This window comes from Odocoileus virginianus, chromosome 7 (genome assembly GCF_023699985.2).
Source record: "Odocoileus virginianus isolate 20LAN1187 ecotype Illinois chromosome 7, Ovbor_1.2, whole genome shotgun sequence".
NCBI lineage: Eukaryota > Metazoa > Chordata > Mammalia > Artiodactyla > Cervidae > Odocoileus > Odocoileus virginianus.
Genome location: NC_069680.1, coordinates 13194729 through 13221769, shown reverse-complemented (window position 1 = coordinate 13221769; position 27041 = coordinate 13194729). Strand labels below are relative to the sequence as shown.

Genomic DNA, 27041 nt, shown 5'->3' with positions numbered 1-27041 from the left:
AGTCAGAATCATTTGACAGAAAGAGACATATAAACAAGTATTTATAAGACTACCTGATTAAGTTTTATAATAGGAGATATGAACGGAGCATTGTGCAAATAAAGTAGTAAAAGCCACTAAATCAGCCTGGAGGACTATGCTAAGCCTCTTCAAGAGAATTTGACATTTAAATTCATCTGCAATGAGGCAGTTGGGTTAGTCAATCTGTAAGGACCCTTCTATTTAAAAAAGGGCAGGACAAAAAGTTGAAGGTCATAGAGATCTTGTTTGTCAAAAGGGCTGGTATACCCAGCTATTCTACTTCTGGGTATTTATCCAAAGGACTTCCCTGTAGCTCAAACGGTAAAGAACCTGCCTGTGATGCAGGAGACAAGGGTTCGATCCCTGGGTTGGGAAGTTCCTCTGGAGAAGGGAATGGCAATCCACTCCAGTATCCTTGCCTGGAGAATCCCATAGACAAGAGAACCTGGCGGGCCACAGTCCATGGGGTCACAAAGAGTCAAACACGACTGAGAGACTAATACATACACATCCAAAGGACAGGAAAACACTAATTTGAGAAGATATATGCACCCCTATGTTCACTGGAGCATTATCTACAACAGCAAAGATATGGACACAACCTAAGTGCCCACGGAGGGATGAATGGATGATACGGTATGTGTATGTGGGGGCTCAGACAGGAAAGAATCTGCCTGCAATGTGGGAGACCTGGGTTCGATCCCTGGGTTGGGAAGATCCCCTGGAGGAGAGCATGGAAATCCACTCCAGTATTATTGCCTGGAGAATCCCCATGGACAAAGGAGCCTGGCAGGCTACAGTCCACGGGGTCACAAAGAGTCAGACACAACTAAGTGACTAAGCACAGCACAGCACAGTGTGTGTGCACATGATGGAAAACTATGCAATCATAAAAAAGAATGAAATCTGCCATCTGTGGCAATAGTAATGAACCTTGAAGGTATTATGCTAAGTGAAATAAGCCAGAGAAAGACAAATACCTATGATTTCACTCATGTGGAATCTAAAAAAAAAACAAAACAAAATAAAACAAAAACAAACTTACAGATACAGAGAACAGATTAGTGGTTATCAGAGGGGAAGGAGGTTGTGGCACAGTGTGAAATGGATGAAGGGGGTCAACTGTATGGTGATCACTTTTTAGTGCATACCGGTTCAAAATATAGTGCTGTACAGCTGAAACTAACATTACTTAAAAAACAGCTGATGTAAATAATTCGTTTCTTGCTTATTAATTTAACTTCCGTATCCAAAAGAGAATATTTTACTTGTACAATCCTCATCATCTCTCTCAAACCTGTCCTCTTACTATATTCTTTTTCTTGGTAAATAGTTAATACCATCTAAAACTTAAGCTTCTATAGCCAACTAATCACCAATTTCTATTGATTGTATTCCATACTATTTCTATATTCTATTTCCAATCGCTACCACTATCTCTTACAGTGGAGGCTTCCTATGGCCTCCAAAAGTTTTCCTGTCTCTGAGATCTCTTCTGCCAATCAACCAATTCTTTACATGGTAGCCAAAGTGATTCTTCCAAAACACAAATCTGATCATAAGACAATTCACCTTAAAATCAAACAACTACTTCTACTGTCCCCAGAAAAAGTCCAAACTCTTCAGTATAACTGTCAACATCTGGCCTGGCTTGCCTCATGCTACAGTCTTTTATACTCATATTGAACTTCTTACATGTGTGCATGCTTCTAAGTCGCTTCAGTTGTGTCTAACTTTTTGCAGCCCTATGGATTGTAGCACACCAGGCTGCTCTGTCCAAGGACTTCTCCAGGCAAGAATACTGGAGTGTGTTGTCATGCCCTCCTCCAGGGGATCTCCCTGACCCAGGGATCAAACCCACGTCTCTTACATCTCCTGCATTGATTGGCAGACAGGCTCTTTACCACTAGCATCACCTGGGAAGCAGTTTCCTCAATAAACAAAGCTCACTATCCTCTGAAAAGCATTCTAAGATTCCTTCGAGAGAGAATCAGGTGACCTTCAAAAATGTTCTTTCAGGATCCTCTGCTTCTCTACCACCATATTTACTTCACTATACAGTATTTTAACTACTTATCTGTCTCCCGAAGGAAGCTATAAATTCCTTAAGGTCAGAAATTGCCTTACACATTCTTGCCTTTCTTATGTAAAGCATTACACCTGCCTGGCACTGACATATAAATGGTACTAGATAAAGATTTGTTGAATGCATGAATAAATGAATGAATGAAAGAACGAACTACAAAGAAAGAGAGGTGTCCTTTCACTTCTCTTTTTCACAAAAAGTCAGTGTCCTACAACTTGCCTTAACAGTTATTAGAAACATTCCAGAAACCTAATCTTTTAGTAAGACCATATTTAAGCCATAAGCCTATCACAGTTAACCTGTTTCCAAAGACAGAAATAAAGAAGGCTCAACATAAACCCAAAATTCAAATGAACTTTAAGTGTGTTTATGTCTTCCAGTTTAGACAGCATAAACTTACTACTTTTGGGAGAGAATACACATGTATCAGAATTATGGTATGTTACACATGTAAAAAAGTTGTAACTACATATGCAATATTATATTTTCACAGATCAAGTGTTGAGTTTGCTTTTTAAATGAAAACTACACCTCATCACTGACTTACCGATTCTTTTCCAGCTCATTGTGTGTAGACCTAAAAGGGAGGGGAAAAAAGGGGGAAAAAGAGCATTAGCCATGTTGTGTTGCTAAGGCTTAAAAAGGGGGGTTAGTTTAGGTATTGCTATATAAATTCACTGAGTGAATTTAACAATGCAATATATGGACAGAGTTCTAGCTATCTCACTTGTCAAGAAGTAGTAATCTATGTTAATTAAGATTTCAGATAGAGCATTTTCAGTTAACAACTAAATATTTTGAAATTAGAATTTCATCATTATTTTTAATAAAATTAATATGAGCATATGTTCTCCATTTCTAGGGTCCTACATTTTACTGGTTTGTAGACATTCTATTAGAAAATTTAATTCAAACATAATCCCATTCTTTTGTTTTTTAAAGAGCAGTGTATGTACTTCCGTGTCTTCTATCTCCATTTACCCACTCTTAAACAGGGATAGAAACAGTTTTGGCCAGCACAGAAGCTGAAACAGGCTTCCCTTATTGCTAAGCGATACAGACAAATTCAAGCCTCTGTGTGTGTGAAACATAAACCAAAAATGTCATACAAGGAAAAAACAACATCAACGGAAAAGATATATTACTAAAATAAAAAAACACAGTTTTAAAAGACTGGGAGGACATATCTCAAAATGCTAACAATAGTTGTCTTTGTGAATTTTTTCATTTCACTTACAACTATTTGTTATAATAATATTACTTACCATCTACTGAACAACAAGTTGAGTGTCTGCTGAACAGTTAACATACATTATCTCATTTTATCCTCCAGACAACCCTTGTTTTATAAACAAGAATACTGAGACTCTGAGAGGTAAAGAGACATGATCTTGTTGTCCTAAGAGTTTTAAGTTGCAGCAATGATTTAAGCCCATGTTTTTCTTACTCCAAACCCCAACTTCTTTTTTTTTATTAATTAATTTATTTATTTCAAACCCCAATTTCTTAACCACTGAGTGACAAGCAATACCGAAAAGGGATTAAGAGCACGGACTCTAAGGCCAGACTGCCTTGGATCAAATATTGTGTGGCCTTTTAAAAATCTCTTCATTTCTCTGTGCTCAGCTTTATCATCTATGAAATAGGAAAATAACAGTATTTGCCTCATAAGATTGTTATGAGAAATATACACGTTTACACTGAACAACAAAATGTAATTTGATCTAAAGTTAACCACTATTAGAATTTATACTAAGTTCTCCTGAACAAACATTATTTTTATAACAACTTAGCATTAATAACAAAATTTTATAAAGAAAAATTTAAGTTCCTGTCATCAAAACTGAAACTTCAGTCATTTAGTGTATTCTGATTAATGTCAAAAGCCTTCAGAATATTTCATTACTGATTACTATAGTCTGATTTATTATTCTAATGGATATTTAATAATCAAATTCCTAAACTTCAACAATATTTTTATCAGTCTCATAATTTGTGGAAATTTTATTCACTGTCTTAGTTCAAGAGCCAAAAGGCTTCTTTGAGTTACTGTCTACTGTCCACCTTTTGCTTTCTTAGCATTATCGTAAGGTCCAAGTGACACATGATGAAAAAGACTGATCTTCATTTTCAAGATTATCTTAATAAGAAAACACCTCTCTCAAAAGACAGAAATTTAAAAAAATCTCAGGATGCTTTAAGAGTTCAGCCAAATTAATGGCAAGGATAGGTACAATTCAGAAGTAGATATAAAAACACAGACTTCTTAGTATAACACAAACTCAGACTTCAAAACTCAATTAATAAATTACATCCAAATCTCTACCACATAGAAGTATTTATAAAAAGGTTTAAGTTCTTTCTTGTTTGAATGAAATGTCAGATTAAATAAGTTAGAAGAGGTAATAGGTATATTTTAAAGAGATTTAAAACAAAAAACATTGTTCAAAATTTGAAAGGGTCATCAATAATAAAATTTCCCCAAAATAAGACATCCCCCCTTGGTGATTAAATTTTGGTTTAACTGCCTTTTACTGGGAAGAAAACTCAGAACAAGCAAAACAAAAACAATGAAATGCTAAAGTAATAAATGAAACAATCTATTTAGAGAGAAGCATTTACCATATACTTATTCCAAACAGTATGGCATCCCACATATGGCGTTAAATGCAAAAGATACATAACGCAAAGATAACCAATTGCTGAATTCCAGTATACTGAACCTATTATCAAAGCTAGCACCAAAAGAACGTTATATGAACCACTGCTGTGAACAAAATTAAAACAGCAGGTTTTTTCCACCTCCCTCGGATTTTTATTAATCTTCTTCCTAAAAAATATTAAATGATAGCTAAGAATATGAACTTTTTCACAAAACCAGAAAACACATGCCATATCTAGTTATACCACTAGTAAAATTTAACAAGATTTCCAAATACCAAGAGGCAAAAATGATCACATATATACTAATCTTTATCATATTGCCATGTTCCTTCAATTTTTAAAAAATCCATCAATATTGTTTACTCCTATTTTGATGACATTTTTGCCTCTAATATCAGGTCAACAAATACTGCACATTTACAATGTTCAAAACTATCTCAGGTTGCAAGGAATCAAAGTCTCTAGCTGGTAGATTAAGACATATACAGGAATAATTATGTAAAATAAATTAGGCAATATAAATATATGAAGAAAGGTACAAAGTATTCTGGGAGTTTAAAGGCGGCAATGTTTACTTATAAATGGGGCTCTCAGAAAATGGGGCTTTAGAAAAGGGAGCATTTGGTCTGGGGCTTACATGATGATTTACATCTGCTACTACCAGAAACTAGACCTGGTAGGGAGAAGACATTTCAAGTGTGGAAAGGATATAGCACAAGCAAAACAAGCTGAGCTGTGAAGTCCAAAGCAAAACCACAGAATAAAAATGGAAAAGAAGTTCTGAGTTTAAATATTAGCCCTATTACTCACATGAGCTGTAGAACTTTGAACAAATTATTTAACTTTTCTAATTAACAGTTTTCTCATTTGTAAAACTGGAGTAACACCACATGCTTTGACTGGGTTACTCTGAAAATTAGAGAGTAATGTAAAAGCATCAGCATATAGTAACCATTCAGTAAATGCCAGTCACTGCAAATATTATTATTTTTAACAAGACTGAAAATATACTACCTAAAACAATGTTAAACATATTACTTGGCGCAACAAATTGAGAGTTCTCAGTAACACTTGGAATTAGCCTGGAAACAAACAACAATAATGATTAAAAAAGAAACTAAAGGAAAATATGTGTTTTGATCATTTAGTTGACTATGAGGACACTGGAAGACTGAAGTATGACAGAGAGGAAGATGTCTAACTACACATACATGGAGAAAATAATGATCCAAATAGTGCTGGCAAACAGAGTAGATGAACACATCACATCCCAGCACATGCAGAAGCAACCTTCCTGAGGTTGCTTCCCTGAGCCCATGTGTCCAACCAAGTCTTTCCAATAATATGCCATTAAAATACTCCATTATGATAAATTCCCTACAAAGCTGGAATGTTCTGAATAATCCATCTGGTTAGCACACCTTTCTTCTCCTAACAAAAATGCACCTCTGAGAGTAAACACTATGAACTGTCTTCCTTTCAGACACCCTTCCTCTGAATGCTTAACAACTTCCAAGGACAGGGATAAAGACATTTCCATCATTTATCATCAAATCACAGATAATCTTTTCCACAAATAACATCCCTCTAAGAGACATGGTAACACATTTCCTATTTGAATGGGAGTCATTATCTCAACCAGATCTGTGATTTTTCATTGACTACAACACTGCTCTAATGCATAAACTTTTAATTCTTTAGGATGCAGTTTGGTGGCAGTCAATGAAATGAAGCATAGAATTGAAATTGCACAAAATGGTACTGTTTGGCTCAAGACTAGTACCACCACAGAAGGAAAATAAAAGATTCCATTCCCAGAATATTCTCTTCCAACAAAAGAAAAGACCCCTATCTTTGTTGGATTAATGAGCCAACCCCTAATTTGTTAACATTCTCATTTCACTTACTTTCCAATCCTGAAGTGCCTAAGGGATGGTGTCCTCCTCACAATGAAAAAAACACATTTTATGAAGCTAAATGAATATTTTCTAACTGTATCCTAAAGCTTATACTTCAGCTCTGTTAGAGCAGAGGGTTCCGAAGCATATACCTGAAGGGGGTTGAAAAAAATTAGCTGAATAGTAAAACTTCTATTTCTGTTTATTCTTCTTCTTAACTTATATACATAACCTTAATACTCTGGTATTTATAAATATTAGTACAGCAATACATGTATAAAATTATGAATACATACAAATATATTAGGTATATTGAATTTTTTGCTGCTAGTGGTATATAAGTGGTCAATAAAGTTTGAAGAACACTATTAATAGAAGAATGAAGAAGGCAATAGCAACCCACTCCAGTACTCTTGCCTGGGAAATCCCATGGAGGGAGGAGCCTGGTAGGCTGCAGTCCATGGAGTCGCAAAGAGTCAGACAAGACTGAATGACTTCACTTTCACTTTTCACTTTCATGCACTGGAGAAGGAAATGGCAACCCACTCCAGTATTCTTGCCTGGAGAACCCAGGGACAGTGGAGCCTGGTGGGCTGCCATCTATGGGGTTGCACAGAGTAGGACATGACTGAAGCAACTTAGCAGCAGCAGCAGAATAGAAGAAAATCATGCTTACTGCCAATAAAGTAATTCTTTCAAAGAAGTAGTTTCATACATTTGTTTCTATCATATTTTTTAAAAAAGTTTTAAATATTCTTAAAAAACCATTAATGACAGTAAAACTTGAATACTGTAGATTTTTAGGGAAAATGCCTCATAAGAAATGTACTCCCCCTCTCATAACAATAACAAAAACAACCACAATAACTAAGACCATAAAAAGCAAGTGCCTAAAAAGGATGCACAGCAATAACAACAATAACTTTTTCTTAAAACTTACATATCAAAGTTGAATATAAGCATATCTTATGACTCAGCATTTCCCCTTGAAAGCATATACCAACCTAATACACACACACACACACACACACACACACACACACACACGTTCATTAAAGGACACAAGAGAATACGCCTTCTTTTCATACTAACCAAAAACTGGAAACCCAAATGTCCATCAACAGTATTAGGTTGGTACAAATGTAATTATGGCTTCTGACCATAAATTTTAAATCATTATATCTAGACTCAAACACATCTTTATTAATCAAAATAGGAACCAATACCATCAACACATTTCTGCCAATGAAAAAATAAGTTTGTTTATTCCTGTAGCATCAAAATCATGTCTCAGGATTTGACAAACTCTTGGAAAACATTTTCTGCATCCTTCTGGTTATGAAAGCAGTTTTCCTGCAAAAAATTGTCTCGATGCTTGAAGAAGTGGTAGTTGATTGGCGAGAGGTCAGGTGAGTAAGGCGGATGAGGCAAAACCTGGTAGCTCAACTCGTACAACGTTTGAAGTGTTGGTTGTGCAACTTGCTGTCAGGCCATGTAGTGCAGAAGAATCAGGCCCTTTCAGTTGACCAATGCCAGCTGGAGGCGTTTTAGTTTCCAGTGCATCTCATCGATTGGCTGAGCATACTTCTCAGATGTAATGCTTTCGCAGGAATTTAGAAAGCTGCAGTGGATCAGACTGGCAGCAGATCACAAAACAGTGACCATGATCATTTTTTGGTGTAAATTTGGCTTTGAGAAGTGCTTTAGAGCGTCTTCTCAGTCCAACCACTAAGTTGGTCTTTTGATAGTTGTCATATAAAATCCACTTTTCTCTGCACATCACAATCCGGTTGAGAAATGCTTCATTGTTGTTGTGTAGAGTAAGAGACGACAACACTTCAAAATGACAATTTTCTTGGTTTGCGGTCAGCTCATGAGACACCCACCTATGGAGCTTTTTCATCTTTCCAATTTGCTTCAAATGCCAAATGACGGTAGAATGATTGATGCTGAGTTCTTTGGCACCTTCTCATGTAGCTCTAAGAGGATCAACTTCAATGATGGCTCTCAATTGGTCATTTCTACTTTTGATGGCCAGCCACTGCACTCCTCATCTTCAAGGCTCTCTTTTCCTTTGCAAAATTTCTTGAACCACCACTGAACTCAATGCTCATTAGCAGTTCCTGTGCCAAACGTGTTGTTCATGTTGCGAGTTGTCTCCTCTGCTTTACAACCCATTTTGAACTCAAATAAGAAAATCACTCAAATTTGCTTTTTGCCTAACATAATTTCCATAGTCTAAAATAAAATAAACAGCAATGTCATTAGCAAAAGACATGAAGTGAGAAATGCACATTAAAATGATGCATAACATAATGACATTTATTTAAGAATGTATTCCAATATCAAATGGCAAATTTCAACAATGCAAAACTGCAATTACTTTTGCACCAACTAAAAGAATGGATGAATAAATTGTGGAACATTCATATAATGTAATACTATAGAGCACTGATAATGAACAACTATCATGCAATAACATGGATGGATTTTCATAATTTCAACACAATGCTGAATGAAAAAAGGCAGACACAAAAATACATACTGCATAACTCCATTCAAATAAAGTAAAAAGCTGGCAAAACTAATGGTATCAAAAGAAGACTGGTGGTTACCTCAGGTGGGGCTGACAGTAAGTCTGTAGTATCTTATTTCTTCACCTTTGTGAAAATTCATCAAGCTATACACTTAGGATTTATATACTTTTCTGTATGTACATTTTCAAAAAAGATGAAAAAATTTAAAAGATAACACATCAATTAAATTGAGTAAAAATCAGTTATAAGTATTAAAATCATATAGAGTAAGTTCTCTAAGTAGAAATCAGTAACAATAGGATAACTAGGAAAATAGCAATACTTAGAAAATAAGTGCCAAATCAAAGAACAAATGACAGAGAAATTAGAAGATATTCTGAACTGAATAATGAAAACACAACATACCAAAATTTGTTGGATGTATCTAAAGCAGTACTTTTAAATATTTAGCATTAAATTCTTCTATTAGTTAAAAAAAAAAAAAAGGCAGGCTAAAAATCAATGGTCTAACTTCAACCTTAAGAAGCTACAAAAAGAAGAGCAAATTAAACCCAATGAAATACAGGAAGAAAATAAGAAGCTGCAGGTTAAAAAAAATCACAAAGAAAACAAAGTATCTTCAGTTGGATGATAAAGAAATATAATATTTCAAAATGTGCAGAGTGCAGCTAAAGCAGTGTTTAGAAAAAAATGTTTCTAGCTTTAAATCCTTTGGGGTAGGAGGCAGAGGGGAAGTACAAAATCCATTCTTCCACCTTTAGAAGGTAGAAAAGAACCAAACTAAGCCTACAGAAGGTGAGTAATGGATCTCAACTGGGGGCTGTTTTTCCCACCAGAAGATATCTGGTCATGTCTGGAGATATTTTTGGGCTTCCCTGGTGGCTCAGTGGTAAAGAATCAGTGTGCAATGCAGGAGTTGCAGGAGACACAGGTTCAATCCCTGGGTTGGGAAGATTCCCTGGAGGAAGACATGGAAACTCACTCCAGTATTCTTGCCTGGAGAATCCCATGGACAGAGGAGCCTCATGGGCTACATCCCAGTCTCGCAAACAGACACAACTGAAGCGACCTAGCACGCATGTGTGTACAGAGATATTTTTGGTTATCATATGTGAGAGATACTACTGTATTCTGTGAGGAGAGGCCAGGGATGCTGCTAAACATACAATGATGCTCAAAACAGAATTATTTGGTCCATCATGTCAATAGTACTGGGGTTGAAAAATTCTCAAGTAGAGGAAGAAATAAGAAAGCCAATAACAGGAATTAACAAAATAGAAGACAGGAAACTAGAGAGAGTATCAAAAAAGCCAGTAGTTGATTAAAAAAAAAAAAAGTAAAACTGATGAACCTCTTCAGAGATTAATGAAGAAAAAAGGCAAAAATTACCACTACAAAAAATTCCCAAACAAACCCAATTATCAGGGATGAAGGAGAGCACATCACCACAGATCCAACACACAATAAAGGATAATAAGATACTATTATGAACAGCTTTATGCCAATAAATTCCACATTGAGATGAAATGGACAAATTTCTTAAAAGATAAAAATTATCAAAATTAGCTCAAGAAGAAACAGAAACCATGAATAGTCTTGCATCTATTAAAGAAATAATAAAAAACCTGCCCACACACAAAAAAACCCTCCAAGCCCAGAAGTAATCATTGGCAAATTTTACCAAGCATTTCTGGAATAAATCATACTAATTCTACAGAAAATATTTCAAAAGATAAAGGAAATGGGATCATCTCCCAAATCATCTTGAGGATTATATTACCCTGATATCAAAACCTGACAAATTACACTGAAAAACAAAACCACAGATTACCATTCCCTTGTGAACACAGACACAAAAATTCTTAACAAAATACTAGCAAATTTATAGAAACTATCAGTTTTATAATTAAAAAGAAAAAAACTTTGCCTGGTCTTTGTCTCAAATTCCAAGGACAGAGCTTCTGAACCCTTGAAATTTCCTCAGTTATAGGAATTTCCTCAGTTAGAGCCCTTGGACCACAACTGAGTTTGTGCTAAGGAAATGACTTTAAATCAGGCGCTAGTTATGCCAGAAAGATCAATCATGTAATTAGAGGATTTGGGCTTTAAGCAACTGATAGCAGCCAACCTTTGGGGAGAAGAAGGTCAGCAGAGATGGAGTTCAATCACATGGTCAAGGATTCAATCAATTGTGACTACATAATAACATGGGGAAAAAACAAAAACAAACCTCTAGAATCCAAGGTTCAGATGAGCTTACTGGTTGAGGAATACATCAATCTGCCAGGAGGGTAGGGCATTCTGATTCTCTAGGAAGAGGGCACAAAAGTTCCATGCCTAGGACTTGCTCAGATCTCACCCTGTGCATTTCTTCATTCGGCTGGTCCTGATTCATATTATTTACAATAAAACTTGAAATCATAAATATAGTACTTTCATGAGTAGTTCTAGTAAACTACTGAACCTGAGGGGACTGTGGGAACCCCTAAATTTGTAGCCAATTGGCCAGAAGTTTCGGTGGCTGGGAACTCTTGAACTCATGTCTGGCATCTGTAGTGAGGTCACTCATGTTGGGGACTGCACCCTTAAACTCGTGGAGTCTGCTAACTAGAGATGGTTAGCAGCAGTACTGCAAAATACACCATGATCAAATAGGGTTTATTCTAGGAATGCAAGATTAGTTTAAGATTCAAAAAACTCAATCAATGTAATTAACCATATTAATAGAATAAAAAAGAAAACCCATAGTATAATCATAATAGATGAAGAAAAAGCATTTGACAAAATTCATACATCCATTCATGATAAAAACTTTCAGCAAATTAGGAAAGAAAGAAATTTCCTCAACTTGTTAAAAGGCACCTACAAAAAACCTACAGTTATACTCAGAGGTGGAAGAATACATGTGTTCCCATTATCAGAAGCAAGGCAAAGATGTTTCCTCTCATCAGCTTCTGTTCAGTACTAGAAGTCCTAGCCAATGAAATAAGGCAAGAAAAATAAATATCATACAGAATGGCAAGGAAGAAGTAAAAATAGCTTTATTGTGCTGTGCTGTCATTTCAGTCATGTCCAACTCTTTGTGACCCTATGGACTGTAGACCTCCAGGCTCTTCTATCCATGGGATTCTCCATGGAAGAATACTGGAATAAATAACATTATTTAGTGTATATTTAGAAAATTCCAAGGAATACGTAAATTACTATAAATAATAAGTGAGTTCTGCAAAGTCAGTTTATAAAGTCAATATACCAAATTTAATTGCCATTTACAACAGCATCAAAAAATATTAACTACTGTAACAAATATTAACTCAACAAAATATGTGCATTACCCATACTATTAAAAAACTACAAAATATTGTTGAATTAGAAAAAAAAAACCCTAAATAACTGAATAAATGGGGAGATATACCATGTCCACACAACAAAAGATTCAATGTTGTTCAGATGTGTCAAGTTCCCCCAAATTAATCTAGCAATTCAATGCAATCTCAATCAAAACTCCAGTAGGCTTTGTTGTAGAAACTGAAAAGCAGATCTGATAATATATGTGAAAATGCAAAAGACCTACAACAGTAAAAGGAACTCCTGAAAAAGAAGAACCAATTTGGAAGACTTACACTACCTTATTTCATAACTTATTAGAAAGACTACAGCAATTAAGACAGTGTGGTAATGTAGTAAATATAAATATTTAGATCAATGGGACAGAATAGAGAGTCCAGAAATATTCACACATATGTGGTAAATTCATTTTTTATGAAGATGCCAAGGCAATTAAATGTAGAAATGCCTTTCCAATAAATGATACTGAAACAACTGGATGGCCATTTGCCAAAAAATGAACTTCAACTTTTACCTTACACCGTCTATAAAAATTTAACTCCTAAATTAATCTTAGATCTAAATGTAATACTAATATTATAAAACTGCTAGAATAAAAACATTAAGAGAAAAATTTTATGATCTTGAATTATGCAAAGATTTCTTAGGACATAACAAGCATTAACTTTAGAAGATAAACATGTAAACTGAACTTCATCAAAAAATACAACTTTTGTTTGTCAAAAGACACTATTAAGAAAATGACAAAGGCAAACCACTGAGGAGAAAACATATGCAAACCACATATGTAATAGAGAACTTGTATCCAGAATTTACAAAGAAATCTTACAACTTAATAAGAAAACAACTCAATAAGATAAAAAGCAAAAGATATGAACAGAGACCTCACCAAAGAAGCTATATCAGTGGCAAACACACAACAAATGTTTAAAATTACTGGAAAAGTGCAAAGTAAAATAGTGAGATACTATGACACACCCACTAGAACGGCTAAAATTTAAAAGACTGACAATACCAAGTTCTATCCAGGATTTGGAGTTACTGGAAGTACCCTACACTGCTAGTCAGAATGGAACATGGTCCAGCCACTCTGGAGAATAGTTTGGTAGTTTCTTTATAAAGTTATATACACAGTTACTATGAGACCCAGAATTCTAGGTAGCTAAGAAAAATAAAAACACATTTCCACAGAAAGATCTGTTCGTAAATGTATACAGCATCTTTTCTTATGATAGCTAAAAACTATACACAACCTAATGTCTATCAACTCGTAAATGATTAAACTTGGTAGATTCATACAACGGACTCAGCAATATAAAGGACTTAACTACTGAGTCACAGGACAACATGAATGAATTTCAGACAATATTACACCAAGTGAAAGAAGTCAGACACAAAATAGTATATATATGATTCCACTTATATGAAATTCTAGAAATGGAAAAACTATAGTGACAGAAAAGAGATCAGAAAGTGGAGATAGGAAACTGACTATAGGAGTATGAGATAACAATGCTTGAGGTGATAAAAAAAGTTCTGTACATAATTGTCTTGGAGGTTGTATGACTTTATACACATCAAGTCACTGAATCATAACCTAAAAATTGAGGAATTTTACTGTATAGAAATTACACTGCAACAAAACAATTTTTTAAAGTTATCAATCTCATCCTGCAATTGGGGCAATACTCTAATCTACCGCAAAGTACTCAAGAATGAGACTAAGACATCATTTCCTTATTCCAGAAATTTAATAATAAAAATTACTAGAAAGTGCATATTTTTAAAACATAAGTTATTTGGAGACTATCTGGACTTTTCATCTACTTAATTTTTTTTCACTTCTGGCAAATGATTAATCTGCTGTCAGTGAAGAGTACAGACAGTCAAATCTTCATCCTCACAACAGGAAGTCAACAGATAACAAGCAGGGTAAGTTTATAACTTAGAAATATGAAAGCAAACAGCAGAAGAAACTGTTAAATTATTGGAAGCGGCAGCCTCTAGGAAGCAAAAATTGGATGAGGAGAGATGAGGCAGGGGAGTGTTATTTTTTTTATAAGCCAATTAGTATTAACTTTTAAAACTATATACATATACTCTTTTTTAAATATTAAAAATAAATGTAAAATAAAAGATAACAGCTCTCTATTCTTAGTGCCAGAAATTAAGATGCATCTAATACACACTAAAGTTATACAATATTTGTGAAATAATCACTTCTTAGGTTAAAAAAATAATGGAAACCACAGAGAATTGTGAAGATTAAAAATAACGCTCTTAAACGTATTTTCAAAAGTTCAAACAAGATACTTAAGAAGACAAATCGCTAATCATCTAGACTGCTTCAACATTCTACAAATCCTTTAAATGGAAAAAATGTCAGTGATTTCCTAAATCATTTGACTTCCAAATTGTAATTCAGTATTTTAGGAAGGACTCGGGCATGAAATAAACATACGGTAGATACTCATTGAAGGGAAAAAAACCAAGTGGTACCATAATTAATAGCACTACTCATAACAGAAAACCCACAGATCCTAATTTCCATGGTTAATATACTCCATTCTTTGCTACAGTGCTAGAAGCAGACATAGATGTTATACGTGTATCTATTTCAAAGAACCTATCTAAAGGAAATATATCACATAAAAAAGTGATTAACCACTACAATACTGTAAAGTAATTAACCTCCAACTAATAAAAATAAAGGGGAAAAAAAAGTGATTCTCACAGGGAGTAAGGGAGGAGAGGTTGGCAGGAGAGCTGAATTCTTGCTCTGGCTGCAGCAGGAGAATGGAGGTGACACTCCCCACTCCTTACTGGTTTATTTCAAGTTTTAAAGGAATCACTGCTGTGGAGATCATTTTGTAATGTATGCGTGACTGTGAGCTCAGTCGCATCCAACTCTTTGTGACCCCATGGACTGTAGCCTGCTAGGCTTCTCTGTCCATGGAATTTTCTAGGCAAGAATACGGCAGTGGGCAGCCATTTCCTACCCCAGAGGATCTTTCTGACCCAAGGATTGAACTCTTGCATCTCCTTCATTAACAGGTGGATTCTTTACCACTGTGCCAACTAGGGAGCTCTTTGTAATGCATGGAAATAATAAATCACTATTCTGTACACTAGGAACTAATACAGTATTGTTAGTCAATTATACTTCAAAAAACAATCAAGCTCATAGAAAAGGAGATCAGATTTGTGGTTACCAGAGGCCAGGGGTGAGGGGAGGAATAATTGGATGAAGGCAGTCAAAGGTATAAATTTCCAGTCAGAAGGTAAGTATCAGGGATTTAACATACAACATACATGAAAGTTGTTAAGACAGTAAATTCTAAGAGTTCTCATCACAGGAAAACAAAAATTTTTTTTGTTTCATTTTGTATTTATATGAGATGAATGTTCCCTAAACTTACTGTGATAATTACTTCATGATGTCTATAAGTCAAATTATTAAACTGTGCACCTTAAATCTATATAGTGCTATATGTCAATCATATCTCAATAAACCTGGAAGAAATAAAAAAGGAATCATTGCTTAATATTCATTCATCCATTCCATCTTTAGTTCTTCTTAGCATTTGTCATATGTTCAAGATCCTTCACTATTTTACTGCAATAAATAAGACAGGTAATCTTTTTTTCCAAGTTTTACTGATACATATTATAAAATTCACCCATCTTAAGTGTTTTTGTAAAAAATCCAATGAGTTTTTGTAAACTTACATATTTGTGTAACCATTACCACATTCCACTTTTAGAAAACTTTTATCACTCCCAAAATTGTCCATTTGCAGACAATCTCCATTCCCAGCCTTCATCTACCACTAATCTGTTTTCTGTCTCTATAGTTCTGCCTTATAAATACAAATTTCATATAATGGAATAATGCAAATATGTACTCTTATATATCTGACTTTGTTTACATACTTTTTTGTGTTTCATCTATTTTGTCATATGTATGAGCACTTTTTTTTTAATTACTGGGTAGTATTCCATTGTATAATGTACTATATTTTGTTTATCCATTCACTAGCTGACAGACATTTCAACTGTTTCCAACTTTTGGTGTCTATTAATTAATGCCATGACCATGCATGTTCAAGTCTTCCTGTGGGCTCCTGTAGGAGATCTTCATCTTACAGGACAGTTGCCTTACACTTGTTACACTTTACCATTAACATCCAAGTTATTTTTCACATTTGTAAAATGGCCAACAATATGAAGCACACAATGATACTTAATAAATATTATAATTCCTACTGATATTTAAAATGTTTGTTAAAAGAATAAAAGAAACATGTTACTCAGCTATTTCTGATAATATGGGTCTTAAAATGTTAAAAAAAAAAAAAAACCATAATTTTTTCTCCATTGAGTATACCTGTTACAGAATAAAACTATTAAACATTCCTAGACCCATTTCATACAAAGCAATCAATTAAGCCTAAGCTTTTCTAAAAGTCTTCTCAAAATTATGTCAACATTTGGTTTAAACGTTACCTTCAGGTCTACATAATCATGCTCAAAGTATTCGGTCATTCATTTACTCAGTATTTATTGAGTACCTACACTGGAAATATAAGTACTCTAAAATTTCAGTCTCTTCTCTTATGTAGCTCACATTCCATCATCCATTTTGTTTGTTAAAAGTAAATAAATAAGGCAGAATTTATTAAGAAAACTGCACCTATACGCCGTACCTGGGGCACTATATTCTTACAATGTTAGATGACCACTATGTAACTCTTTTAAAGTACACGCATATGTATGGCTGTCCTTTTGCTGTCCACCTGAAATTTTCACAACATTGTTAACTGGGCATACTTCAATATAAAATAAAAGTTTTTAAAAAGTGTTTAAGTTTTATACAAATAAATCATTCTGTTTCTTTAAACAGTCAGTGGACTAAATACAGTGTTTGGTAAATGCCATTAAAATATAGACTGAGCTTTAGGTAAACACCCCGCCCCCTTGCCCAATAAACAATGATTCTATAGAAAAATGAAATTCAAAAACTTCTTTTTGACATATAACGCTATTTACAGAAATGTAACCTGCCTTCCAAAAGACAACTGAGTGGGTAACGTGTTAAAATGATAAAATGAAGTACACCAAACCTTTAGAGACAGAACTAGAAATCTACATTTTAAATTGTAACTTACATGCATTTACTGTTACCAACAAGACTATAAAAATCAATCCAAAAGACTAAGTATTAATGACAGTATATTATCTAGAGTTTTTGTGAAGACTGAAGATCACTTGTTCTGTTATTCACATAGAAGACATAGGATTATGGTGACCAAAATTAAAAACCTAAAAATTTACTTCTTGTAATACCAAGGTAAACTTACCACATTTTACTCTCCAGTCTCTTTTATTACATAAAAGGAAAAGTTCCTTAAAGTTCCTCAAAGAGAATCCTAAATTGCCCCATCTAATTAATCAAAATGAGTAAAGGAAAATCAGTTGCTTTATCAAAATATATGACTGACTAAAGACTAAAATTATGTTCTTCTGTAATTTAAAAATGCTCATTTCAAATGGCTTCAAAGCTCTCATTACGTGGCCTCCACAAATGGTGTTTACATAGTGTTCTCAAAAGACTATCAAAAGTATTTCCCATGATAAACAAAGACAAGGAAATAAATACCACATGGAAATCCTTTTATACAATGTCATAAAATTAAATAAAAAGAAAATCCATAATACTTTTCCCTGAAATGTATGCAGTAATGTTAATAACAAAATTGTCTACTAAACCAAATAATTTCTCTTATAATAAATTCATTACTTAGACAAAACATAAGAAATTTCACCCTAACACTATGTTATGGAATCCCTATATCTCTTTGAATGCACATTAAGTTTAATCAGTGAACAAGCATATACTGTGAATGTATAGCATTTTCACAGTAACCTATTGTGATCTTTTTATTGTAACCTTTTGTAAAAAACTAAACAACAAGTGCACTCTCAGAATGGAACTCGTTCATATGCAGGAGACTTCCTATAGGAGAGAAGTCTGCACCTCAGAAAAGGGCCCTTATCTGGTCATACTGCTTCCTTGATCTTGTACCTCTCAACTATCCTCCAAAACTGTGAGAAGTAAATTTCTGTTGTTCACAAGCAAAAAAAAAAAATTGTAAACAAATTTAAGCTATCTACTTATTCTCTGTACCAGCATCTGACATAAATAAAAACTGCCCTGTCTATAACATCTTACTGACTTGTATTATTTATCATTTTTACTATATACACTGTCTTTCCAACTATACCACAAGCATGCATAACAACAATTCTATGTATAAGTTCAATAAATTTGGTTACAAATTACTTTAAGAGAACAGTTTCAATAGCTAGCAAATAAGGAAGCAAACTGGAAAGGGTAAAAAAGACCTCTGGTGGGAAAGCATTAAAGCAGGAGGTACAGACCATATACTTCAGGCATTTCCCAGAGCAGACAAGGAGAACACTAAAACACATAATAAAATTCAGGTTGTAGTCACTGAGTCTTGGTATTTAGGCAGATTATCACTAAGGACTGTTTGATGATTCCAGAGAAACAAATCCCAGGGATTTCCCTCATCTTCTAGTTGTACCTGTAAAAGTTACTTTGCATATCAGCCCAGTTTCCTTATTAATAAATAAAGAAATAAATTCCACTTTATCTCACAGAAATTTTCTGAAATTCAAAAGAAATAATAATGTACACTAAAGGGCTCTGTACACAACTAGTACACCAAATGCAAAGTGTTACTGTTACTATTATTGAAAATGGATTCCACCCTTTGATTCAGCAATTCTACTTCTTCAGGTCTAGCCTAAGGATCTAGGAGGACAAATGCACGAAAGTATCTATATAAAGATGTTCACAGTGGCCCTGTATGGAATGAAAAATTAACATTTTTAATGTCATTAACAGATCATTGGCTTAACAAATTATGGTACACACATGAAGTAGAGTATTATGCTGTAATCAAAAATGATTTAATAGACATGTATGAACGTGAAAAAATGTTCAGGATAAGTGAAAGCAGGACTGCAAAGGTTCACAATCCCAACATGCCTTCTTTCAAACTTGATCCAGTCCTCCATTATGACCTTCATAGGATCCTCCAGCTTTCTTCTATTAAGCTCATCATAGTTTGAAATAATAAATTTATATGTTTACTTGATAACATGTTAGATGATAACGAAGAAGACATATTAATATATTAATACATATGTGTATACAGATACATACACACACACACACATAGAGGGGGAAAAAAGTCTGCCAGTATTTTAAAATGCCAGAAGTCAAAATGAAAATAAAAATACACAAGCTTAAATTACATTAGCATTATTGAACAGAAATGGGATCTGGATACGTATTTTGTCAAAACCATACCACAAAAGCTCTTTGATTAGATTAGTATTGGGGGAACTGTCTTCACTTAAGAAAAAACAAAGAATCATGCTACAATATATACAAAAGGAGGCAATGCTGGTCATTTGTAAGGAGAAATCCAGAAGAGAAACCTTTCTTCAGGCCAAAAGTCCTGCCTGGTTAGAATTACGCATATACTGCTTAAAATCAGCCTTGATATTAAACTCAGTCACTTACGGCTATAAGGCTTGGACAAATCACTTAACCATCCCTAGTATGAGTTTTAACCATAAAATATATGATAATATCTTACCTTCATAAGGCAGAGAGCTATACCAGAAGAAATCCAGAACTCCCTTTTTGTGATTTGTGATCTTTTACACTTTAGCATCAAATGACTATTCTACCAAAAAGCCTTTTATCAAATAGGAACAACAGTTGTTCCACCAACTTACAAGCCATGATCATGAAAGTCTCCTTCAATTATACTTCCATAGGGGGATATATTTTTTAGAAATCCAGCAACCACAAACTTATGCTTCAATAAGTCTAGTTTGTTAAAGTATATAAGTAATTCTTCAGAAGTTTTCATTTAAACTTGGTTTTAGTGGAAGACAAAATATCACAGAACACATCAGATCACATCATTCAACATATGGAAAGTACCTGAAGAACAATACTAATATCATTAAGAGTTTAACTACTACTAATTTCTACTTTTGGCCTTGAAACTTTGAGAGTTCTCTATTGGACAAAGATCCAGCACCTAGTTCTTTAAGACAGAAAAACTGAAAAATAAAGACTAGTAATAAATTTCTCAAAAATAAAAAATAAGGCTTCATTCAATTATCCTGTGAACAAATAGGTACATGTTTAAGAATAAAAATAGAAGATATATGTCAAACTACTTCCACTAGAAAAAAAATCCTCTACAACTATCCTAGAAAAAGAATTCACCCTACTCCTGCAAACAAAAACAAAAACCGTAAAAATCCATGAAGATGATAGACAAAAAGGATATAAAGCTGAGAATGTAACAATACATCATTCCCTCTAAAATAAGGCTAAAACATTTCATTATTTTGTAGTTTAAAAAAGTTAAATTAAAATCTTGAAAGCAAAAGGAAAGTTGTTTTGTTTTTTATGCCCTCAATCTTAGCAGATAGTACTGAAATACTGCTGCTGTTATAAGATTCTTTAGTATCCAAAAAATACTAAAGAAATAACTTGAAATTCAACAATAAACTGGTAAAGGTATACCTTGGAGATACTGTGGGTTTGGTTCCAGACCACTGCAATAAAGCGACTCAGAATTTTTTTGGTTTCTCAGTGCACATAAAACTTAGGTTTACACTACATTATAGTCTATTAAATGTGCAACAGTATTATATCTAAAAATACAATGTGCATACCTTAACTCAAGAATATTTTATTTAAAAATGCTTACCATCACCTGACAATGCAGGGTTGCCACAAACCTTCAACTTGTTAAAAAAAAAAAAACCACAGTATTTGTGATGAACAATAGAGGGAAGTACAATAAAACAAGGTATGCCTGTATTTTCTACTTTATAGACCACCTTAAAATAAAGAAAACTCTGTATGTGTGTCACAATCTCATACCAGTATTTACTGCCAATATTTGACAGATTTCTGGTTCTTTGCATAGACAAGTTTTGGTATCATTTTACTCTCATGACACAGGATGATAACAGTATTCTTTAATATTAATTGGAGTATTTTATACATGTACTTTATACATGTAGTATAATATTAGTTTTAGTATTTTATACGTACAGTCTAATATATGTGTTTAAAAAAACTGGCAGATTGAAGATTTTTATTCTTCAAATACTGTACACTGTTTTCCCTTCCAAATGTATTGTCAGTAATATCCTTCCAAGTACAAAGCAATCAGAGTTTGCCAAAGCAGAAGTTGAACATTCTTACATTATTTCTATTCAGAGTCTAATATAATACTTGGCACAAAAGAAAAACTCAGTTCCAATTTCAAATAGTCTACTTGGAGTTTGAAAAACCTTCCATTCTTCAAAAACTTACTGTTTAAAGAGCACTGTGATAGTTACTGGGGATAAATCTTTAAGCAGAAGAGATTTAATCCTTGCTTCCATGGGGTTTTTAGTCCAATAAATGAGACATGAATTTATCAATCATATAACTGTATTTCCTACAAACTGTGATAAACACTGAAGGAAAAGTATGGATGCCATGAGGTATGTGACTACCTGATTCACTTTGGCAGGTGAGAAAATGCTTTCTTGAAGAAGTTATTATAAGCTGAAGCAAGCGTGTAATTAGCGGTAACTTGGCAAAAGGGGAAGAAAAATGATTCTCAGAAGAGAACAGAGTATGTGCAAAGACCCTGAGGTAGGAGGAAATGTGGTGTATTAAAGGAACTGAAGGAAGGCTAGCCAAATATAACTCATCAGAATTGCATTTGGAACGAGGGTGGTTGCAGGGATACCAGTTAGGAGGTCACAAGAGCTGTTCAGGTAGAAGTAATTGTATCTTGGATTAGGAGGGTAGTAACGAAGCCAAGAGAAAAGGCAGGTTCAAGAGATATTTAGGAGAAAATTGGTGTTACACCAAAGCCATGTAGAGCGGTGTTAGTAGAGTTTTAAAGATGAGAGATCTTGGTATTTTTCAGTTGTGAAACCAAACAGTAAAGAAGCTGTGAATTTATCTGATACTACTCAATAAGCCAGAGAGCTACTGCTGCCAGTTCTCTAATAGCAGTAACACCTTAGCAAGGGTGATTTTAGGAAGTGTGCCAGAAGGCCATGAACCAAGACTACAGTAAAGTCAAACATGAATTTAAAAAATAATTATGTACTATATATTCCACCCTCTAATTGTCAAAAAGATCCCAAATGATAAAATTAAATTTTCATGGTACCCTCTTTTAATAACACATTGCATCACTCATTTTCTCTCCTTTGTACTTCTACAAAAGCAAGGCTTCAAGACTTGGGAGAAAGAAAGAATAGGAATTTATATATTATGAGTCAACTCTCAGCACAAGTTTATATCAGGAATATCATATTATACCTGAGAATATTAGGGAGGGAGTCAATCAACATTGTATCTTAAGTATGCTACAATGTCAGGGAAACAAATATTACTTTATGACATGTGTTCAAGATGCTTAATAGGAAGAGCAATGTCCATATAGGTACATTTTTGATAGGAAAATAAGACACACACACTCATCAACTCTATTCCTTTCCTTGTTTCAGATGACTAACATACTAAAAATTTTACCAGTTTTATTTCTGTTTTATGTAACCAGTATAATAAAATCTTTATTAAATGTAGTAATAACATGGAGTCTATAGTGTTCCCTTACAAATGAAATAACAACACTATCTTCTCAGTATCTCAGTACTAGAATTTGACCCTTTGCTCCCTACTCTGTGAAGCAGAAATCTTAAAAGGTAAAGAGAAATAATTCCTAGTGTTCCCCTTTAACATACTAGTTCTCATCTAAAGGCTCCACCCTAAATCCCGCATATGCGTAGACCTTCAGATAATATATCCTAAAATCTTTTTTTCTCTCTTTTTGTCTTTCTTACTATTTATATTTCCATGAAAAATTACTCTATTTAGTCTTAGGTGGTCCAATGTACATGTGATTATTTTCTCTTGAGTACTACTACTAAGAATAAAGTGGCATACTTGTAGTCTTATAAATTTTCTGACATGCTGTGCTAAAATACAGAGTAATTAGCTATGTGGTCCAACACACAGTAGTAGACTCCTAAAAAGAACACTAGCGTGAAAGAGAAATTCCAAGCTAAGCAAAGTACAAGTCAACAGATGACAAACACATTAATGACCTATAACATAACTGGTAAAATCTAGAAACACACATCTAATTTATGCCTTTGTAATTCTTGAGATGTCAGTAAAAATGTCACATCTGCAATGATGGGATGGTGTACTGAATAACCAATATAGTAACTGATCTCTAAAACTGTCAATAAATTAGTGTCACAGAACTTCAGGGGAAGGAGAGACCTTGGTGAGCATGTAGTTGATTAATCCCCTCAAACTATGACAATAGTTAAGGATAGAGAAAAAATGTAATGAGATCATATACTTGATTTCTAGAAAGTAGGAAACAATCAGTATATACTTATACCACGGCAGAACCCAGGCTTGATTTCCTATCTAGTATTCTTCCCATGCCTCAAAGTTAAAAAAAAAAATTTTTAGTCTATGCATGGAAAACTCATAAATTCCTGAATATAGGTTTTAATTGCTGATAGCTTAACCAGAGAAACTGAAGGGCAGGAAAATTTATAAGTAATTCTTGTTTAATGCTGCCTGTTTTGTTTAACATGCCTACATATTTTCATCCCAAATCTGCCATACCACAACAAATACTGTAGGCCCACAAATAAACATAAATACAGCATAATACACTTATGGCTAAATACTTTTATAATTTTAAAAATTACTTAAATGTATAGAATAGTCTTAGTGAAGAAAAGAAGCCAAAAAAGGAGACACAGATTTAAAGATATTAGTGACTTGCCACAGTAATGTTAGAAAGGCAGAGAGGAAAGGTCCAACGTTTTGAGCACTGTTATCTACAGGAACCTCAGGTTTTCTGCATCAGTGAGTATGAGCCCCTACTCCTGCTCCCTCCCAACCCACATCTTCAAGTGCTATCCAACTTCCTGTCTGGAGTTCTCCAAAGTCATCCAGCAAACTTAGTTACTCAGAATGCTCTGTGCCCCTCCAAAATGAATGCTTACATTCTCTAGAAAAAAACTTTAGAAAAAAACATCTCATTTAAATCCTTTCATCATGGAAAAGGCAAGCAACAGCTGGTTTTAAGACAGGCTTTTGAAAATTTCATATGAGATGAATCTTTAGAATACACAGGCCCTCTAGAAAAAAACACTGAAAAGACAGCCAGACACTACCAAAAATTTTCAAAAAATAGAAGTCAACTATGTCTGAGTATATATCCAAGTAAGCATTTTCTAGTATCTGTTTTGATTGAAGGATAAACATCTTCTTTCCTTTTTTTTGCTTTAAGAGCTCCCTTACCAATTAACTCTTCTCATCCTTAAAAAAAAAAATAGACCGTGACCAACTTCCTACTGCATCTAAATATTTTTATTCCTTTAACAAAACCCTTCATTCTGCTTTATATCCTCCTTATTTCTGATTTTTAAAAATTCTTGCATCTCTCAAGTTTAAAGCTGGCCCAAGATTACTTTTAGCATATGGCTGCATGCATGGACACATGCTGCCGAATCTCTAAACTCACTATCCCTCTCAGTCACAGACATCTCCACTTGATAATCCCCAGCAAGAACTTCTTTGGTTGTTTTGCCAGATTCTATTTTTTCCCTTCTACACAAAGTCAGGTTAGGATTCCTAGACTTAATTATTTTAAAAAGGGCCAAATTCTCAGGGGTGGTGATAAAGGCACCTGCTTGGCTGACAGTGCTGCTGTAGACTTGATATTAGAGGTCAGCTGGGTCAGCACTTCTGCCTGAGTGTGTGCTCCCTCCCGTCAGCTGCCCTTTCTAAACCTCTGCAGCTCAATACCTGTTGGCGGTGCTGGTGCTGCTGCTCCCACTGCTGTGTTTCTGTGCCCGGCTCAACCTCCGTGGGGGCTTTGAATGCTGCAACCGGGGGCTCGGCATGGAGGGGAACGTTGAGGCATAGCCATGTTCACACTCTAAACAAATGGCAAGAAAAAAAGAGGAAGAGGTAAGAGGATATACCCAAACTCCTGGATCTACAGATCTCCAGTCCTTTCAGTAACAGGTTGTTGAAAACAGAGAAGAAAAAGAGGTAAATTTTTTCCATTCTTTCTGACTGGAAAAAAAGATTCCCAGTCCTTGCCTGGTCATCAATCCTGTGACATTATATACAGACCCAACTCACGCTTGAAAGGTGTACTAACACCTCCTCTAAACCAAGGAACTTCTCCCTCCTCTTCAAAATCCTTTTCTCCAAGAAATCTTGACGCAAACACCCTCATTTTGAATGCTGCAACCGGGGGCTCGGCATGGAGGGGAACGTTGAGGCGTAGCCATGTTCACACTCGGCTACTAGGCGTAGCCAAGTTCCTTGGTTTAGAGTAGGTGTTAGGACCCTCATTTCTGAGACCAGTTACCATTCACCTAAATTATTTCATTTGTTTCAAAAGCCCTTTTCGTATAACTATCCCCCTTCAAGGTGTCTCTCTAAACCCCACATTTGTGTGTACTTCAAACAATTCAATCACCTTGTTCTAGGAAGACATTTTCTCACGACACCACAATTTGCAGGGGTTGCACTCAGCACCCCAATCTCTTTACATTTCCCTTAGTCTCTATTCCTAAGGGAATCCCAGTGCACCGTATTTGGATGTGCAGAGGTCACTTCTTCACAAGTATCTGTCCACCTCGCTGCTCTTCAGCAGGCATTCCCCGTCTGGGCTCCGGGTCCTGGCTCCTCCACCCCGACAAGCACTACTCCCTCCTCCGGTTCTTGGCGTCCTCTTTCCTCCCAGGTCCTCAAATCACCTCCACTCTCACCACCTCTCCCCTTCCCTCTCCTCCCGTCCACTCAGGGCAGCCCCGGGTTCCAGCCTGACGCCTCCCTCAGTCTCTCCAGGAGACAGTGTCCTCCCCTGCTGCCCTTCCTGAACATGCACACACCCACAGGTGCCCCTCACACACATGCACACGTATTGCCTCATGTACCCCTTCATTCACATGCTCACTCCCTCACATGCTCCCCCTCACATAGGCACAATTCTCCTCACACACGCACCTCCCTTACCCCACCCTCCTGACACAGGCACCCCTCCTTACACACGCACTTACCTCACGTGTAACTCCTCCTCACACGCACTTCCCTCACACACGCACCCCTCCTCACACACACACCTCTTCCACACGCACCCCTTTCTCACACACGCACACCCTTCTTCACACGCGTCCCTTTCTCAAACACGCGCCCCCCTCACACACACTCCCTCCTCACACACGCACCCCCCCTCCTAGCAACGCACTCCCGTCTCACACAAGCACCCCCTCCTCACAGACACCTCTCCTTACACACACACCCCTCACACCAGC

The 27041-nt window shown here is 35.2% G+C and overlaps 1 protein-coding gene across 2 annotated transcripts in view; it reads right to left on the bottom strand.

Moving 5' to 3' along the window:
- The window catches only part of MXI1 (MAX interactor 1, dimerization protein), an 88203-nt gene that overhangs the window by 44547 nt on the left and 16615 nt on the right, over nt 1-27041 (bottom strand). For both annotated transcript variants that reach the window (XM_070470153.1, XM_020905442.2), the window contains exons 2-3: nt 25519-25651; nt 2655-2684 (exon numbers count right to left, since the gene is read on the bottom strand). In XM_070470153.1, the coding sequence (XP_070326254.1) occupies nt 2655-2684; nt 25519-25651 (163 nt within the window). The remainder of the gene's footprint in view (nt 1-2654; nt 2685-25518; nt 25652-27041) is intronic.